The sequence below is a fragment of the Mycteria americana genome, chromosome Z, assembly GCF_035582795.1.
Source record: "Mycteria americana isolate JAX WOST 10 ecotype Jacksonville Zoo and Gardens chromosome Z, USCA_MyAme_1.0, whole genome shotgun sequence".
Lineage (NCBI taxonomy): Eukaryota > Metazoa > Chordata > Aves > Ciconiiformes > Ciconiidae > Mycteria > Mycteria americana.
In genome coordinates, this window is record NC_134396.1 from 18,787,494 (window position 1) to 18,808,669 (window position 21,176).

Sequence of the window (21,176 nt, forward strand, 5' to 3'; positions counted from 1 at the left end):
TATGTATCTGCTGAACTGATGTGATGAATAGAGATGCAGAATATGCAGAACAATAGCTCTGCATAACAAGCAGAGGTATTAAACAATATGACTTACAAACACTCTAAGCAATTTGGCATATAACCTCTAGTACAAAAAAAAACCCCCAAATCCTGAGTAACTTCCAATTACCTGAGTATTAAAATTAAAATGCTATTTCTGATTCATATTCAACCAAATCACAATAAAGTTCTCAAATAATATTGCAAAGACATTTTCATTCAAGTGTAGCAGGAAAATTAATGTTGTGACTTTTTTCTTTGTTACAAATGTGACTATTTCTCATCCACAAAGATACACCAGGTCACATCTAAGTATGCAGGTTTTTGCAAGGAATCCAGACGCATATGGTAGGAAGAGGGTAAAAAATGATCCACCATACATTTTTCTTGCTTGTTTCTTTCTCCTGTACCTGAGTACGCAGAAAACAGATAAGGAGAAGGGACATCTCCAGGCAACGCTTAAAATTTCTAACTTACAGTAAATAGGCCAGAAGAATTTGGGTACATGAAAATCTTTAAGCATAACTGTAACTGAGGTTGAATTATCAGAATTGCCAGCACGTCACCAGCAGAATTCTCAGTTACTTTTTAGCTAAACAACATAAAAAACTTACTAGCATGTTGGTATCTAAACTTAGGTCTTCCGGATGAAAATTCTCAAAAAGGAACCAACGGAAAAAAGCATCTTTCTTTGAGCTCTCATGCTACGCAATCAGTAATTGACAAAATGTTAAAATAATAGAAGCAGAGAAATAAAAATCCTTTTCTGAGGTGCCAGGCATCTCCCTCTTTTATTGATTTTAATGGAATGATTTTGGTAAGAGCCGAGACTTAGCAATCATTTGAAACACACTTCACTCAGCCTGATGAATCACCACAGATTTGAAAATTACAACCTGGCATCTACAGGAACAATCATAGTGTCCAGTGCATTCACCTGCCCTTTCATTGTGGGCTTACCTCCCAATTTCTCTTATTCAGAGCTCTTCTTCCCCATTTTAGTTTGCAGAAAATAAGTCCATTGTACAAACAGCATTTTGTAACTCCACAACAGTATAAGCAAAAAAGTACAGTTGTTAATAGGTAAGGCACACCCACAAGAATATCATTTAATACCCACTACTTTGTGAGAGAGTACCTCTCTCAAGCAGAAAAGCAAAATCCAGATCAAACATAGGAAACAGAAGAGGGGAATAATATCTAACTTACCTTTTTAAACATAACTAATGAGATAACAGCAGATGCTGTGAAAAGTGCAGCTATGATTATCATCATAATGCCAACAGGAATACTCTTATTAAGACCAGTAAGAGATGAAATCCACCCACTGAAGGAAAAAGAAAGGACAAACTTTACTAGCACAGCACATGAACCATTCAACCGCAGGTATCCACATCAAGAAAAGCTTTATAACCTCCTGGTTCTGATCAACTTTGAATAATTTTGAAGAAAAAGTCATGGGAATTTTACATAAGCGTATTTCGGTTCTATAATAAGCTTCTAGAGCTTAGTTTCCATTTTTCCCAATGCATGCAGAGAAACTATATGAAAAATCGTAGTAAAGATTATTATCCTTGAGCAAAATTGTGAAGAAATTAGAGAGTTGCTCATCAACTTTTTGGGGTTGTTTTTGTCATACTGTCATTTCAGACTGATTTAAGACTACATGATTTTGTGGAAGAGAAAATGTCTCTAAAAACATAGCTTCTAACTTCTTTAAATAGAAAACAAAAACATGCCAACCACACACAGCTTCTATGTTGGAAGACTCATTTAACTGTATCCACACAGTGATGCTTTCTCAATTGAGGTTAATATAGTAATTTTTTGAAGTAGACAGCATCAGATTAACTAGTAGAAAAGATTGCTATATCAGTATCTACTTCAAACATTTCCCCATCATTCAAAATTGAAACACCAACAGAAAAATACAGTATCAAACTTGAAACCACAAAAAGCAGGTTGTCTTAAGAAAAATAAAACATTAACACAGAAGAGATTCTTCCACAGAAAAAAAGGCAAAAAATTTCTCTACACCCAAACAATCTTAAAACTTTCCTCTACCTGTTTCAAATTGCTCTGATATCCCCTATGTCCAACTGGACTCTACCACAAAACTCCAAAATCCAAATGGTAATTAGCATTTTCTGATGATCTGGCAACTTTTCATACCACTTCCCCAAGTATCCTTAAAAGCACACTCCGCGTACTTGGAGAGTTGGCCCTCTAAAATATTTTTTATTTTGTTAATGTCAATCAGTGTATCTATGAAAAAGCAAAATAGTGGATTCAAGAGCAAAAATAATAAAACAGGATCCTTCCTTACACTACAGTTCTAAAGCAATGCTGTTTTGTCTGCCTTACGTATGTTTGGAGGTTAGCAGCAAAAAGCTCTGATAGAGAGAAGTGTCATTACCCAGCTACAGTACTGCCAGTCATAGCTCTCCATGCTACCAGCTGGCTACTGCAACCATGCTTTTAGTTAATTCAAGTTTGTTGGTTTTTTTCCCAAGGACAGTGACTGATTCCCAATAGCTTTTCCTTGTAAAATCTAAATACTATACCTCAAAGACTCAAATAAAAGATAATATACATAAAAGCTTCATGTAAAAGCCTATATACTTACAAGCATCAAAAAGACAAATCAACTATTACGGAATAAGGAGCTGACTCGGACAAATGAGCTTTTTGAATAATAACAAAGATGTACCACTATATTCACCTGAATACATTATTGACTCATTCTTCAAATTTTAGCCCAAATTTCCTTAGTAAGTAGTTAAGTATATTAATTAGAAATAACTAATGATACAAAATAATATGCAAACATTATTATTACTGTCTAAATTGTTTTCATTTTCTCTTAGTTTTGCTTATGTCTTTATCTTAAATATAGAGCAAATAGCATCTCCACACACCACCAAAACAGAGGAGGTAATGTGTAAAAGAATAGTTCAAAGTGGTTTACACTGAAGGATGAACTTATGACCTAATAACAGAAGTACCTCACACTCTTGAGATATGCTTCACCCACTTCTCCTACTTAAGATGGTTTTTTTGAGTGCTAAATGTAACAATTCCAGTGAACACAAGATTAAAAAAAACAAAAACAAAAAACAACACACATGGACTGTATTGCAGTTGCTATATCAAATATGAGTGTTTGTCTTACAGACAGTACAACGCTACAGCAAGCAGAATACTCACCAGTTTCCCCACCTTTGAAATCCTGCAGCTTGAAGTACATGTACAGCAAACTGACAGATATATACAAAGAAGAACACAAAGAACCTGAATGAACTGTCACTCCTGAAAGAGGGGGGAAAAAAGATTAAAGCAGCCAGGAAATTAATGACTTTTTGCAAATACTGTAGTACTAATCTATTTTTTTTTTCTGCATTAACTAGAGGAAAAGTGCTTTCATTTATTGACGGTGACTTGAAGTATCAGTAATTCTGTGGTTTTGTAAAGTGTTTATTTACAAGAGCTGCTCCTCCTTCTTTAATATAGTATTTCTGCCACCTGCACCTCTAGCAGAGGTGAGAGAGAATAGCAGCAAGATACTATTCCTTAGTGTTCTGTTAGCACACAGCTAGGCCTCTTAGACTAAACATAGAAGTTTTGCTACAATGCATGAAGATCAGACTTCTGCCCCACTTTCAGACTGAAGTTCACAGTGCTGGCAGGATGGGAAGAAAATATTTTGCTTGTAAAAGTAAATAAAATCTAATATGTAATTACTGAAACAGTGCAGACCAGAATCCTGAAGCAGCTGTTGCTTAAAAGCAAAATATACAAAATAGGTTTGCTGTTTAAATTACTAAAACGTGAGCCTGACAGACTGAAATTAAAAAAAAACCAAACAAACAAATATAAAGGTACAGGCAAAATCTCAACAAAGACCTCAACTTATTACTATCAAAACTAATGATCATACGATATGCTCACTACCAGGGTTCTAAAGAAAGCAGAAATCACTTAGTTAACTCACAGAGCCAAATTTTGCTGTTAACAGCTCTTCCTGCAGAAGGGAGTTTGTTCATTTCTATTTATTCAACCAGTTCAGATCAATAAGTATTTCATTTTCAGCTGAGCAACTGACCAAAAGTTGAATATGCAAGTAGTAGTCTTCTTTTTCCAAACAGTCAATATTCACTAAGAAAAGCTATGGATTTACTAGAGAGCAAATGCAACTGTATGATTCCTCAAAGATGTGTGGGTACAGCAATACCTCCTTGGTTAGCAAAAAGAAACATCTCATTTAGTCTAAAAGTTACGCTGAACTGCAACTTCTGGCCATCAATCTTTCTCTACAAGAATTAGTGCATTTTAACTGATAATATCCTGTAACACTTCAATGTAAAAAAAAAAATTCCCAAGAAATACTGTAAGAGTACAGGATTTAGAATCATTACATGCTGATTTTCATGAAAAAAAGTTTAATTTTGCATGCAAACCAACCATTCTATTCTTAAACACAAAGCTACCACACCTCACGCTTAAGTCTGCAAGATTGCTAAAAGCTAGGAAAAATACTAGAGTTTGATTACTATATACCTGCTCTACTCATTCTTAAGAATCTCAGTCTACTTCAATTACAGACACTGTAGGTCACTTAACAATATAAGATTTTTAAGTGTAGAGTTTTATTAAGTTCATTCAAGAAGCCAAAAATTTAAGACACTCTTAACTATTAACCTACTCAAATTCTTGATGTGAAAGGATAGAGATTTAATAAGAATTTTCTTTAAAATTGTTATCAGCCCAATACAAAGTTAAGTATTTCCTACAAATATTTTGTCAATGGTAGAAGCTATAAATACTTTAAAGGATATCCCATGATACTCCTAACTATTGCCATCCATGTTTCAAATACAACAACTGAATTAATGGCAAACATACTACTTGTTTTTAATGAAAGCATATTAAAGGATTACCATAATGATAATCAAGCAAATTCTGGAATGTTAATGCAGTTCAACAAGTTTTTAAATATCCTAAGTCAAGCTGAAGTTGTTACCTGAAAGCTCCATAAAGTGGTCTGTACCAGCAGACAAAAGAACAAGGGGTAAAAAGCAAGAACCAGAGAATACTCAATCCAAAATCAACCCCTCGTGTAGCATCAACGTAAAACCAGGCCAAACATCCAAAGATATTAAGAAACAGTGTCACTGTATGGACTGTAGAAGCAAAAGCAAAATAGTCTTAATTAAGTTATGTTTATACAATAAATTATTACAACTGTTAAAGTAATACCCAAACGGAGCATTTTTAAACAAAACATCAACATGCTGACAATAAATCAATAACCTCTCAATACCCTCAGCAATAAGCTGATTTTTATACAGTTTTCTAGCTTTCAGGTAAACCCTATATTCACAAGTGAAAGTACTGAACATGAAAATTCAAGTACTATCAGGTATATGGTGAAGGAAAAAAATCCTGTCATAAAAAGAAAACATTTTCAAATTTAAAACTATGAAAAAAAGAGGTTTCCACAGCTGCAATAATGGATACTTTTTCTGCAGTAATAACTAGATACAGATATTTAACACAATACTGAATATTTTGAGAGAAGGCTTATAAATTATATAAAATGCATCATAAATTTAGCATTATACACAATGTAATTTGAAAATAAAAATGTAAAAACAAAATCTTTCAATGAAAAGCTCTTTGTTTTCCATGTAATAAAGCAAAAAGAAAAACACTTAGTAAAAATGTTTCTCAGTAAAACAAGATCTGCAAGAAGCTGTTCTAGATGCTTTAATACATATTGCATATTCAAATATTTCTTATAACATTAGTCTTAAACCTCTGTCTTTTTGGTGCTCCGTTCTTAGCTCAATACTAGCATTTTGTGATGGGCAGAACTTGTTACAGGTTAACTTTTGAATTCTACTAAAGAAAACGCATTGGCATTACGACTTCACAGTTATTTCAAATATATCTAGTTCTTAGAACAGAAAAAGATACAGCAGTATTATGAAACATTACAACTACTACCTTCATGCTGTCTGGCACAGAAGTTAGTTCTGCCAGACTTAAAAGAACATGAATTTCTGTCTTTGTTCAGCAATAACTAGTGATTCAGGAGTAATTTTGCTATTTCAGAGGGCAGTTTCTGTCTTTGTGGACCAGGATAAAGCAGAGTATGTATAATTGAGAGTGCACAAGATGCTCCTTGCAGCAATGATTTTTTTATTTAAGTTCAGAGAAACATTTTAGTCATTCTGCTGTAAGGTAAGGTTAACAGAAGAACTGGCAAGATAATAAAGATTCTGAAAAAAAAAGACTGCTCAACCTCTTTGCTGCCCTCTTAACTAGTACTTAAATAAGCCCTAAATCAACTTAGTGGGAAAAAATCTTAAAGCAAAACACCCACATCATTGCATGAAAGGCTGATGAAACTCAAAACATTTCCCTCAGACAAATCACATTTTCCTCTAAGAGTCACCAGAAACAGAAAACTTTGTACTTTTAAATAAAAAGCGTTTAATGCATCTACGTATCTTAGCACTGTTCCAAGAGGTAAGCAAATCAACTCATTTCAGAATTTGTGCTCATAAAGCACAACAAAGGATTCAAATCCAAATTCCTGCCTTCCTTTGATAAATATGAGAAACTTAGTAAGGGGTACTCTTTCTGTTTCTAGTCAATACTGGAAAACAGGGAGACCCCCTAGATTACTAGAAACATCCTGTGTATTTTTCTATACACAGGGGAGGTTTAGACTGGATATTAGGAAACTTTTCTTCACTGAAGGGGTTATCAAGCATTGGAACAGGCTGCCCAGGGAAGTGGTTGAGTCACCATCCCTGGAGGTATTTAAAGGACGTTTGGATGTGGTGCTTAGGGACATGGTGTAGTGGTGGTCTTGGTAGTGTTAGGTTTATGGTAAGACTCGATGATCTTAAAGGTCTTTTCCAACCTATACGATTCTGTGATTCTGTGATCCACATTCTGGTGGAGTTTGAACTTCCCAAAATTACTACTTTTTTTGTAATTGCAATTATGATAACAGGACAAGTTTTAAAAGAATACCATCAGGGCAGAAGAGGGTTGAAATGTCACACCCACTACTGATACTTACTAGCACCAGTGCTATTTGGCATCTACATTATTGAGATTATTATTTTGCAGTCCCACTTGGGACTGTATAAAAATAGAGTTTTGTAATAAGTTTCATTTCAGTAATGTTTTATTGATGGTATTCTCAGGAAACCAAAGTCCTCACTAGGACACATGACAAACGAATGGGATTATTCCTAGGAATCAGCTGGACTGTCACCCTGTAATGGACTCCCTCAAGGGGAATGGGATGCCTACAAAACAGGGGGGTTTGAAGCCACAAGGAGTACAAAGCTGGTGAAGTTTGATCACACACAACCTTGGAGCACAGAGTGGCTTCAAATGTAGTTTAGGCTTTTGTTCCTTGCCTGTTCTGCTCTTTTTGGAGAAGGGGCAGGTAAGACATGCAAACATACCTTACAAACAACAGAAGTATTTTCCATAGGAAACAATGTATTCTAAAACAGGCTTAGATGAGCACATAGCATAAGCACATGCTATCAAAAATGTGAAGGTGGTTTTTTTTTCCTCTACACAGTACATTAGGACTTCAGCTAAAATACTGGACACAGTCCACACTGTAAAATTCTTGATGCTACACACCAACAAAAACCACAGTAACATGGAGTGGACCAAGCAATGAATTTGTAAGACAACAACCAAACAATCAGACCTCTAGAAAACATAACCTACAAAGAAAGGCTGAGTAAACTATGCTAATTTAGCCAAAGGGAGACAACTAAGGGGATAAATGTGTTTTCCATAACAACAGTGGACAGAGCAGGGAAGATCAAACACAGGAAGGGAGAATTATATTATATATTGAGAAACATCTTCTAATGATAAAAGACAGCAACACACTAGAACAGGCTTGGAGGGAGTTTATGAAGTGTCCATCCTTGGAGGTTCTCAGGAACAGGAAGAACAAACATCAGCACACACTGATATATGTACTATTGATCATATTCTCAGACAAAAGGATGGATGAGATTAAACTTTCCTAAACAGAAAAAATACCATAAAAGTTGGCACTTTAGCGTATTATTTTTCTACCAGAATCTACAGTTCAAGTCATTGGTCTTTGAAAACTTTTAAAACTCTTGTTCATAAAAAATGGAAACATTCACAACCTATATAAAGTAACAAACCCAAATGCCACAAAAGCTTTCCATGAGATTAAGCAGCTCTTCAGTTTGTAACTTCAAATAAGAAATATTCTTTGAATCAGTACTGCTCATTTTGTACATGCTATCAGCCTGTGGGGAACGTAGCTGCAAAACGCAGGCTTTCGAGCCAAAGAATTTTTAGTGTTAGATACGGGTCAAGAGACATGGGACATTTCACTAGTAACAGCATAGAAAGATCTAAAAAGTAGTGCTCAGTGCTAAAGAGCCAGGAAAACTGTCATTCCATCTGCAAGTACAGTAAACCAGCAATGGTCACAAACCCAAGATAGAATAGAAAAGCTCCACTGGCAGCTGACAGAAGCCATTGCTAATTGATTGCTGTAGTTCACAAAAACATGGGAGCACTCAGTCAGCTGGGGGCGGGGGGGGGGGGGGGGGGGGGGGGGGGAGGGGAGGAGAAGGCTTTCCCCAGGGAAAAGAAAAAAAAAAAACAAAACCAAACCACCCAAAAAATGTGCAAAGATAAAACCACATCAAGGAATCAGACAACTCTGACTTCTGATACAAATAGAGAAAAGATGGATGAATTCACAGAATAGGGATACAAACAGACTTGTTTTCGCAAGAGATAAAGAGTATATAGATCTGAAACAGGTAAAAAAGTTTCCTCAGATACATGAAGACCAAGAATAAGGGTATAAAAATTGCTACTAACCATGGAAACACACAGAAAAAGGAAACAGAAAGGCTTGTTCCTAGGGCTCCTAAAAAGGAAGAGGAAAACTAACCTACTTTACAAAGTGCTGAGCACACGGTACTAGATTTATTCAAATGTGATTACGTTCACAGAACCCCTAGGCCTTACAAGATCTGGGAAGTTCTAGAAGAGGAAATAAAATGTAGGGTAGAGCAGCAAGCAGAAGCAGGCTGGTTTGCTATGGTAATAAGTGTCTCCACTGAGGAAGCACAGGCACTCTAATGAAAAATGAGCCAAACCACGTAGATATGATCCTGGGAAAGAAGAGTCACAAGGACTGATTCAACAGCCAGCCCTAAGGCATGGAGTTCTGTACTAGATCTTTTTTTTTTTTTTCAGCCTGAAATAGATTTTGTCTTTCTTTTCCTTTTTTATGCCCTTTTCCTTCCTTCCTGGGTAATCCCTAAGTCAGAGAGTACGAGAGCTAAACAAGGAAAAGAGCAAGAGGACTCAGTTAAAATCTCAGTCTACCTACAAGAAAATCTGTCATGTTAGTATAACAGCACAACTCCTATATATTTTGAAACACTATAATGCTGCTGCTTCCTTTATTTATTGCCATAAGAAGGAAAAAGGAAAACAGTATTAATATTCCAATTCTCACTGCCCAACTTCACCTTGTGTTTGAAACATACGGCACTTTCAGAACTCAGTCCTGCAAATGGCCAGAATTAGTAACTACCCTAAAATTTTGGAATACTTGATCTTAGATTTCATATAAATCTTAAACCTCTGTCAGATTTATGAGAGTGGCTAGTCACACATTCTACAGTGGATTTAGTTGCTTATTTGAAGATTAATGACCCAGCAAGGAACATAGAAAGCTGTGGATTATGATGAAGTGGAATTCACTTGATTCAATGCTGACTGCTCATTTTATGTGTTTCAATTACGTGGTTCAATCACAGTAATGAGATTACTGGACTAACAGGTAAAATTACAGAGATTTGCTAACTAAATCTGAAGCCCTGAAAAAAATACAGAAAAGTTCTGAAATTCACATTCCCTTAGTATGCTAAAAATATATTAAAGGCATCAAAGAATCTAAATCTTTGGAATTTTCTCAGTCTCAGAGTAATTATTAGGCTCTCATCACACTGGACAAGGCAGAAGAAACAAATGTTGTAGCATTTGTACATTTGGTTCATCCAGCATTTCTCCAGTCAAAACACAACTCCTGAATGAGGGCAAAATTAACCCTACAAAGATGGTGTAGAGCATTCTTGGTGTACAAAGGATAGTTTTAACATGGACTGATTCTTCAGCTAATTTACTTTACACTATTTTTTTAAATAGACTAAAATGATATTAAGTCTCCACTACAGACTAAAAACTATTACTAAACTATATAAAACTATGTATATTAAAGCAAATGGATATTACACTTTGTAAACTCAGAAGTCTATTAACACTGATTGTGAATTATATTTCTTAATATATAAGCTGATTTTAAAAACAGTAAAATTATTTCTAAGTTAATAAATGGTCAAAGCTCATTTTACAACAACAGAGGTACTTAAACCAGAAGACTGCAATATACTAGAACCAAACTGCCTTAGGGTAATCCTCCTCCTTTTTTTCTATGAAATTTTTATGAAATAATTCATTGCTTTTAAAATTGAAGCTAACAAAAATATTTCGCTCCAACGTTTGACTTCTGGATTTAAACAGTTTCTCATGACAGATGTTGCAAAAGCCAAAGTCGCAGGTATGTATCATCAAATTTGAATAGGCGCTTTTTTTCCTTAAAAAAAAAAAAAAAATACTTACACATCCACAAATAGTACATAATCTTTACTGTCTTCTGGAATTCTACAGGAATGTCTACAGAAAAGTCCTGGTAGAAGCAAGGACCTACTGGAAAATTCTCAGGAAGAGGTGGCCAGTTATTTTTTCTACCTGCAAAACAGGGGGGGGGGGGGGGGGGGGGGGGGGGGAAGAGAGCTTTATAATACAGTTTTAATCTCTGTACACTAGAAAGAGATATGCATTTGGAATTCTTCAAATTGTTTTCTGCATGAGTTTCACAGGCGTATGGATAACTTGGGCTACCAAAACCCCAGTTTTATCAGCAATCCTCACACAATACTGAAAATACACTTCAGAAATAAAATACAATGAAGTGCAGACACATCAAGGAAAGTACAGTATTTTATCTATGTAAAAGACTAAGTAGGCATCTGCCAGTTCCTATAAAATAATGAGAAAACTCTTCACAGAAGAAGCAGATACGGGCAGAAAAACAATTTCTCAAGAGTTCCTTTACTTTTAAATGCACATTTCCCTAAAGTCCCACCATACTCACATACTTTGTTGAACACAAAGACGGGGGACTGAAAAGCATTCTTCATTCTCAGAATCCTGATATTTTTAACACCAGGCTATATTTTTAACACCACACTTTGAACTAGTTCCCAATACAGTTTACAGTCAAAGCTTTTAGGTAAAGCCCCTAAGCCTCAAGAAAGGCAGCTATTGAAATAGTCTAAACTACTTTTTTGTTACAAGAAGATGCCCTACAGCATCACTGTATTTTGATACAGTTGTGTGACAGAGCGAGGACACCACAAAGGACTCAGTCTCAGACACTTGGATTTCCTGTATGCTGATCGCTCATAGGCTAGAGTATACATTCTGCCGAACACAAGTCATACCAAGCACAGACTCAGAGATTCAACTGAGATAATAACTGCAATAAACCTTTTCCATAGCTTTTCAAATTCTGGATGCAAGAGATACATTAATCACCATGTTCCAAAAGTGGAGCTGAACTAGAGACGAACCTAAAGGCACCTTTATTTGAAATTCTGATGAGGTTTTGCTTGCAATTTCTATCTTCAACCATACCTTTACTAGCAGTTCATCTGATAAGAATAGAAAACTTGCAAAGCTTACATACTTGCATTATTTCTTATTTGTTTCCCCACTCAGACAAGATGAAGCTGTCAGTTCTGTCCAAACAGGTCCAAAGCACTGAGTACCTGTTAAGTTTTCTGCCTCTCCTACTGAAATTTTTACCAAGCCGTTCAGAGCAGGGGATTAGCAGAGGGAGCATACAGAAGATAATCAAGTAATATTCCCATCCATATATTAAGAACTGCTTTGGGATTTCTTACGTAAAAAATATCTGATAATAATTCAGACCTTCATTCCACAGTATATGGTTATTTCTCTCAGGACTGATAGTTTCAAGACAGAGTTATGGAAAAATTCAGGTTTCTTACAATAATTCAACTTATTATTTAAGAATTGCATTTCATGTGCTTTCCCACTGCTGTGCTACAGGTTTCAAAATTTTCAACTAAGACTGAAAGACAGCTTGATGAGATGGTTCAAGATCAAAAACCAAGTGGTCTTTTTCTAAATACACTTTGGATACTCATATTCCAAAATTGTATCTTGATAAGCAGATAGCTAGCAGAGTTATTTCATTCAACACAAGTTACCACCTCAAGGCCTATTAACTTCAATGGCATGCCTACACTATGAATGCAGATGCCCCCAAACTAGCTTCATGCAAGCACAGAAAGGGATTTTCAGGCATGCCCAAATGAACTAGCTGAAATAGGAAACAGCACGCTTTAATTAGCTCAAATGCAATGCTGCACAGTACCTGAGCAGAGAAGACTGAAGGCATCAACCTGAGCTGACCTACCAGCTTGAAGATCTTTGCACTGTAGTCAATTGCATATGACAAGTGTCCTAGAAGTGCAGCCAGCATCTTAAATTGAATGCAAATACCTAGAGTATTGCAAAAGACCCTGTCCTCCAACGAAGATAACACTACAGTGTTTCCAAAGGAGTTCAAATAAGTGTGCAAATGAAAAAAAAAATTAAAAGGAAAAGAATATTCTTCTCCTCAGTCACAATATACAATTCCTGATTTGCAGCATCTTTTACACAGTCATTTGGTAAAAAACTAGTATCTCCTTTAAAGCTTTAAGAGCTCTCTCTTCTCTGTTCAGCCTTCCTAAAGAATCCTTTAAATTCTTCATGGATTCTTCAAGCACTTTGATATGAACAACTGCAACCTAATAACAAATACCGATTTTAGAAATCTCCTGAAACATGCATGGGGTCTCAGAGTTATGTTCCCTAAGATACAGATGAACAAAACTGTCCCTAAAGCCTGGAAGAGAAAAGTAACCAATCCAGACCATCAATGTAAGTTAGTGAAATTAGATGAAGGGCAATACATGGAGAAGGAAATGAAAAAACAAACAAAAAAATCATTATCTGGGAGAAGAGATACAGAGATTTAATAGACAGATTGAAAAGAACAAATACTGAGAAAATAAAAATGGTTTAATGAAGGGACAATATCACCATGATTCTTCTCCTTAGAAGACAAAAGAGCAACTCCCCATTCCCAGATCCTAGCAAACGACTGGCATATGACTGCTCTCTACAGCTTCCTGAGGAGTGGAAGTGGAGAGGGAGGTGCTGAGCTCTTCACTCTGGGATCCAGTGATAGGATGCGTAGGATTGGTTCAAAGCTGCGCCAGGGAAGGCTTAGCCTGGACATGAGGAGACATTTCTTTACTGAGAAGGTGGTCAAACCCTGGGACAGGCTTCCTAGAGAGGTGCTCAATGCCCCAAGCCTGTCAGTGTTTAAGAGACATTTGGACAATGCCCTTAGTAACTTGCTTTAACTTTTGGTCAGCCCCGAATTGGTCAGGCAGTTGGACTAGATGATCCCTTCCAACTGAAAATATTCTATTCTGTTCTATAAAATTCCCTGATAATTTTAATTACTAAGCAACTACACAATCTGGAATTGTACCACTGCATATTAAAAAAAATAGCACATGTGGAAATAAAACAATCAGAATTCTACATATAAGTGAAAATACCACAGGAAGTCAACCTTGCACAGTGTTTTGTGTTTGGGTTTTTTTCCTAACTTCAGTCTGAAGTTCTTTCTTTTGAAAAGGAATATTCCCATAAATCTACTTCTAGCAAAGTATCTTCAGTCAAGAGGATGTAAATCTTCTCATTTGTGAAATTGCTGTACAAAACCTGATGGTTTTGCACAGCACACTTACAGTTTGTGGCAAAATGAGATACTAATCTTGACTATAGGTTCCAAAGTATCACATGAAAAATTAATAAAATATTAATAACAGAATAGATCTTTCTGCTATTTGCATAGAATATTATGTTTGTAACATAGCAAAAGGTAACAAAATGTTTCCCAACAGGAAAGTTCTCTTACAGCTATAAATACTGACAGAAGAGAAATCAAAGGATGTTACTTATGAAGTTACTTTTACTTCTTCTCAAAATGCTCCATTTCTATTCAATACTATTCCTTAGACATTAACCTAGAATTAAAACAGCTGATAGCAGACAATAACATGTAACAGAGGCCACATTTCAAATTTTTACAGTGAAAATCTGCACAGGACAGGCCAGTTTTTATTCACTGTACGCACTGTCTCAAGGGAGGTAAACTTCCTTTTCCAGACGAGATTATATAACCCCCTATTTGATCTACTTCACAATGTCACTGTAAAACTACAATAATTTCTAAGAAAAAGTGAAATTTCTTCAATTTAAAGAAGTATTTTTTTCATGCATACCCCCCTGCTGATTGAGACTCTGCATTTCCCTTTCTCTGCGATCTAGTTCGGCTGCTTTTCTTTCCAGTTCTTCTTGACGCTTTAGCAGTTCTGCCTGGGCCAAGGCATGCTCCTGAACAAAACAAGCATCGTTAGATATTGATAAAAAATACAAACACAAAATAAATATTCCAAGTCTGTTTTCTATAATTAAGCATCTCCAGTTATGGATGAAGACTGACCTAACATTGCACAAATTCATGCATTAACCGATTACTTAAAGGCAGTATTAATTTTCATAAATCATTAGGAAAGCAATGCTTATTTATAAAAGACATTATTCCAGAAGTGTATTTAAATAATTATAATTAAAAGGAGCCTGGTGCCTGAAAGTTACAGACAAACCTTTGCAATTTGTGTGTAAGCAGGTGGTTCTTCTGTTGGTTTCATTATTGCTGGCTGGGTACTGGGTACATTAGGCATTTTCACATTTCCTGGAGGAGGCTAAGAAAACAAGAGACAGTTCTAGGGAAACAGTTTCCTATTCTAATAAACATCTTCTCATTAACTCTGTAAGAACAAATCTAGTTGTCCTAAAGGAAGTGTTACTGATAAACTGAAAATCTGATATGCTGCCCGCAATATTTATCACCTTTAGGAAAAAGAAGTTAACTATATTCTGTGGTGCAGTGTTCTGCTTATTTGGTTTTACACTGCACTACTTGCCATAAACACACATGGAATTTTAGGGATCAGCAGAAAGTGAACAGAATTTTAATTTTGTTCAGACATGAATATGAATAAGGACAGTTACTGTTTAAGAGAACTGCAGGTTTTAACAGTGATGTATTCATATTTTGAAACATGATGCCATTTATTAGTAATGTCTTCCAGAGCTTTCTACTTAACAAAGGCTTATATCACCTGGCTAACTAGAGAAGCAATGTACCATATTAAATTTTCCAATTCAAGATCCATAATCTATTGCTTAACTATTCTACCAGTATGTATCATAGTATCTAGTTTCAAGTACCACTGGCAATTCGTTCACTTGGTCACTACCTATAAGAATACAGCTTACAAGAAGCTTTTAGTAGCTCAGTTTTTTTCTTTCTTTCTTATTTTTTTTTTAAATCCTTTCCTCCTTATTCCCGTTTGTCGTCATCTCTGACTTTCTCCACATCTCTCAATCATACACAATGTTAATCAGTAGCTATCAAACCAAGGAAGAAACTACTGCCTAGGTTGGAGTTATCAACTTTACAGAAAGCAGATCAGTATAGCACTACTATGATGTTATTTTGTTCTTAAATATGCTTGGGGGGAAACTACAATTCTTTCTTTGTGTAGAGCTTGCAACATGAAAGACTTCCCTGTTCTGTGATCTTTTAAGACAGAGAACCACTTATTCCTAGTAACACTGAAATCAAGAACTTAAATATGGTGAGCAGTGGGATGTTTTCAATACAAAAGCACCTTAAAGCAGGAATCAACCAAATACTACTAACTTGGCAAATTATGACTTGGCCCAGATTATCTGCATCTTTTCTAACCACCTTTTTGAAATGCAAAAATGCAATACACTGAGGAGAAAACATCATGCCTGAGTAAACTCCACCTCTGTGTGTGATATTGCAGCATCTCTCAGCAACATCAGCTGATTCCAGAATTTCAAAATTATCTTTCCATCTTATACATCAGCTCCTAACAGAATACTGAGATACCAGAGAGGTCTCATTTCTCAGAAATGCTTGGTGATTTGCGCTTTTCATCCTAAGAAAGATTACTCAGTGCTGTAGGATGAAGACAACTGAAGGCTAAGTGCCAGGTCCTGCACTTGGATCACAACAATGCCATGCAACACTACAGGCTTGGGGAAGAGTGGCTGGAAAGCTGCACAGTGGAAAAAGACCTGGGGGTGCTGGTTGACAGCTGGCTCAATACGAGCCGGGAGCGTGCCCAGGTGGCCAAGAAGGCCAATAGCATCCTGGCTTGTATCAGAAATAGGGTGGCCAGTGGGACTAGGGAAGTGATCGTGCCCCTGTACTCGGCACTGGTGAGGCCGCACCTCGAATACTGTGTTCAGTTTTGGGCCCCTCACTACAAGAGAGACATTGAGGTGCTGGAGCGTGTCCAGAGAAGGGCAACGAAGCTGGTGAAGGGTCTGGAGCAGAAGTCTTATGAGGAGCGGCTGAGGGAGCTGGGGTTGTTTAGCCTGGAGAAAAGGAGGCTGAGGGGAGACCTTATTGCTCTCTACAACTACCTGAAAGGAGGCTGTAGAGAGGTGGGGGTCGGTCTCTTCTCCCACGTAACAAGCCATAGGACAAGAAAAAGCGGCCTCAAGTTGCGCCAGGGGAGGTTTAGACTGGATGTTAGGAAATTTTGCTTCACTGAGAGGGTTATCAAGCATTGGAACAGGCTGCCCAGGGAAGTGGTTGAGTCGCCATCCCTGGAGGTATTTAAAGGACGTTTGGATGAGGTGCTTAGGGACATGGTGTAGTGGTGGTCTTGGTAGTGTTAGGTTTATGGTTGGACTCGATGATCTTAAAGGTCTTTTCCAACCTAAATGATTCTATGATTCTATGAAGCTGGTTAAAGATGGTTAATACCGCTATTCCTTATGCTGGAGCATTCTGTGATAAGGAGAAAGGCCTGTATGAGAACTCCTACCAAAACTAGACAACCATCAAGAGTCTTATCTTCTGCTTCAAACATAAGATACAAAATCTGCACCAGAGTAACAAAAAGCTACTGAAAAAAAGTCTTAAGCATTATGCATTGTAGGCCAGAGCAATGCTACAAATGCATACTGTAGCTCTGTGGCTAAAGTAACAATAGCTTTGAAAGCATAAGTAGCTGCCTGCTAGACTAAAGAACAAGACTGTTCACAATCTCCAGCACAGACTCCAGTAGCCCTCCCGTAATACTGTAAAAATTAATAGTAATATTACCTGTAATAGTGGAAAAAAGTGGATTGTCAGACTAGAAAATATTTGAACAATGAATTCAAAATATTTATCCTTGAAAGATGCTTTGTCCAAACAGCCTGCAGTGCAGCTAATGACTGGAACATGCACATATGCTTATGAATAAAGGAACCAATCATAAAGCTCACTAGAGCTACATAATCAAAGATGTTAGCCAACAGCATATATGATATATGACATTAATATAAGGTACTAATTATGTACAAGATTCTTCCAATGCAGATTTCTACATTGTTTAGGTTCCAGTATATGCTAGCTAGCCATCTATATGGTGTTAGACTTGCTGTCTACTGTGCACACAATGACAATTGTGTAAAAGACCTGGTGCCTAGCTAAGAGCCTGGGCTCCCTGGAAGAAATGAGACTACACCAGTGACTTGAGGCAGGGGCTGTGCGTCCTGGAATCCTAATAAAGTCAAGAGGGGCTGGGGGACAAAAGCTGTTCAGGGATGTTACAAAGGCTACTGCTTCCAGCGGACTAAGACCTGGGGACTCCTTTCCTCTGGGGGGCTCTCCATTCCAGGCTGATGGAGACATTATCGCTTTCCTGTTTCCAGGTTCAGCTAGTAGCAAGTTGAGCGCAGATCCCAGGGATGCACACAAATACACACACACCCCTGCGCACACCAAGGACACTAGGACAACCAGCTACACAAGCTGCCACAGGCAGGGCACTGCCTTTAACAACACCCCCACATAACACTATCAGAACTACACAGAACATAGGTATGGAGAGTCATATCCCATTCCTCCCCTCCAGCTGATCAGCACTGAAGTTCACTACTGAAAGCATATGCCTTACTCTAGATTTACAAGCACACCAACATTTGCAGATCCCTCAGATTCGAGCCGTGGGCCCTCAGCTTGTCTGACATACCTGCCTGGATCTGGAGCTCTCTTACCTGGTATAGAGGTTTCCTCCTGTTTGCCAGTTAGCCCAGCTTGATGTTCACTAGAAGATTCGTGCACTTGTACACTTGTGTCACAAGCAACCTCCACACTTGCAGCTCCTTCAAACACCAGCACAGGCTCTCAGCTTGCCATATATTCAAGCCCAGACCCCAGACTCTCTTACTTACTTTTGGCTCAGACTTTCAGTCTTCCCAGGGAGATGTTTTCCTGCTATTTGCCAGCTAGTCCAGCTTGAAGTTTGCCAGTGAATTACACATATACACACAGAGGAAAGCACGCTGGTCCCTTCAGTTGCTGGCAACTCACACATGTGGGCCCTATGACCAATGGTCCCCCCAGCTGCTGACACCCAGATGCCCAGTTGTTGACACCACAGACATATGGACCACTACTGCTTGGGGTCTGACCATGTTGCTGGCACCTAAGTCTTTTGTTCTAGTCTCTCCACTTGCTGGCACCTAGACTTTGCAGCACTCACAGATGCAGTAGAGTGAAATGTCACAGAAAGATAGTTAAGAAAGGATTTAACAGTAACTGCAGTGATTAGGCACATGGCTACCAGGCAAGTGTACTTACCGGTAGCAGCTCACATGCAACCAGCCCGTTTTAATCCATCCTTTTCTCTAGTCTCCTCCTTGGTCCTCCCCCGTCTCCAATTGCTCCACATCTTTGGCTATTCCCCTAAATATTCCTTAATAAATTTTGCATAGTCCCACAGGCTTCCCTCAACTATCCATAATATTCACACTTATCTTGTTTCTTCCTTTTTAACAGTTAAGAAGTCCAGGTTGACCCTCTTCAAAGCCCACAAATTAGTGGCTTGACTTGGCTTCATAATGTGTGAACAGGGGAACAAAGTGTCAGTGCTCAAAACTACCTCAAATGGTGGAAGTTCAATATTGCTTTAATGTGTTTATTTTTCCAGATTATTATTCAAAGATCATAATTCAATGCACAACAGGCATAGGTATTATAAATCATCTTCTATAGATGGAAGAACCTAATTAAGAAAGCATTGTGATCATAGAATATCTCAATCCCATAAGGATCATTGAGTCCAAGTCCCTGCTCCTCGCACCTAAACCTAAACCATGTGACTAAGAGCATCATCCAGACGCTCCTTGAAGTCCAGAGAGGCTTGGTGCCGTGACCACTTCCCTGGGGAGCCTGTTCCAGTGACTGGCCACCCTCTCAGTGAAGAACCTTTTCCTAATGCCCATTCTGAACTTCCCCTGATGCAGCTTCATTCCATCTCCTCGTGTCCTATCACTGGTCACCAGAGAGGAGATCAGCACCTCCCCCTCCGCTGCCCCCCGTGAGGAAGTTGTAGGCTGTGATGAAGGTCACCCCTCAGCCTTCTCTTCTCCAAGTTGAGCAAACCAAGTGACCTCAGCTGCTCCTCCTAAGTCTTGCCCTCGAGACCTTTCACCATCTTCGTCGCCCTCCTCTGGACAGACTCTAATAGTCTGATGTCCTCCTTACATTGAGGTGCCCAAAACTGCACACAGCACTCGAGGTGGGGCTGCACCAGTGCAGTGTAGAGTGGGACAGTCACCTCCCTCGATGAGCCAGCTATGCTGTGCTTGATGCACCCCAGGACACAGCTGGCCCTTTTGGCTGCCAGGGCACACCATTCCCTCATATTCACCTTGCCATCAACCCAAACCCCCACATCTCTTTCTGCGGGGCTGCTCTCCAGCCTCTTGTCCCCCAATTTGTACATATAACCAGGATTACCCCATCCCAGGTGCAGAATCCAGCACTTGCTCTTGTTAAATTTCATATGGTTGGTGATTGCCCAGCTCTCTAGTCTATCCAGATCTCTCTGTAAGGCCTCTCTACTCTCGAGGGAGTCCAGTTCCTCCTAGTTTAGTATCATCAGCACACTTATTTAATGTACATTTGACTCCTGTGTCCAGTTTATTTATAAAAACATTAAAGAGCACTGTCCCTAAAATTGAGCCCTGGGGAACCCCACTGCTGACTGGCTGCCAGCCAGATGTAACCCCATTTACTTTGGGCTCTTTAAGCCCGACCCGTCAGTCAGTTGTTCACCCAACATATTATGGACTTGTCTAGCTGTATGCTGGACATTCTGTCCAGCAGGATACTGTGAGAGACACGATCAAGAGCTTTGCTAAAATCCAAACCCACCACATCTACTGGCTTCCCTTGATCAACTAGATGGGTAACCTTGTCATAAAAGGAAATTAAGTTAGTTAAGCAGGACTTTCCCCTCGTGAACCCATGTTGGCTATGACCAATGACTGCATTGTCTCTCAAGTGTTTTTCAGTAACTCCCACAATAACCTTCTCCATAATTTTACCAGGCACTGAAGTAAGACTGACAGGCCTGTAATTACCAGGGTCTTCCTTCTTACCCTTCTTGAAAACTGGGAGAATGTTTGACAGCTTCCAGTCAACCGGTACCTTTCCAGACTCCCAAGACAATTGAAAAATAATGGAGACAGGTCCCACAGTAACATTGGCCAGCTCCTTCAGTACCCTGGGATGAATCCCATCAGGCCCCATAGACTTAGGTGCATTCAGCTGGAGCAGCAAGTCTCGAACAAGTTCAGAGTCAGCTGGGAGTTTATCATGTCCCCAGTCACAGGACTCCGGGTATCCCAGGGCCCATCATCATTGTTAAAGACAGAGGGGAAGAAGGCCTCTGATTAAACATCTCTGCTTTGTTTACATCCCCATTTGTGAGGTGACCA

The 21,176-nt window shown here is 38.3% G+C and overlaps 1 protein-coding gene across 1 annotated transcript in view; it reads right to left on the reverse strand.

Annotated features, from left to right (window-relative positions):
• Positions 1–21,176, reverse strand: part of SCAMP1 (secretory carrier membrane protein 1) — a 45,336-nt gene that overhangs the window by 3,488 nt on the left and 20,672 nt on the right. The window contains exons 3-8 of the mRNA XM_075526423.1: positions 14,963–15,061; positions 14,579–14,690; positions 10,767–10,895; positions 5,062–5,221; positions 3,249–3,350; positions 1,251–1,368 (exon numbers count right to left, since the gene is read on the reverse strand). Coding sequence (XP_075382538.1) covers positions 1,251–1,368; positions 3,249–3,350; positions 5,062–5,221; positions 10,767–10,895; positions 14,579–14,690; positions 14,963–15,061 — 720 coding nt within the window. The remainder of the gene's footprint in view (positions 1–1,250; positions 1,369–3,248; positions 3,351–5,061; positions 5,222–10,766; positions 10,896–14,578; positions 14,691–14,962; positions 15,062–21,176) is intronic.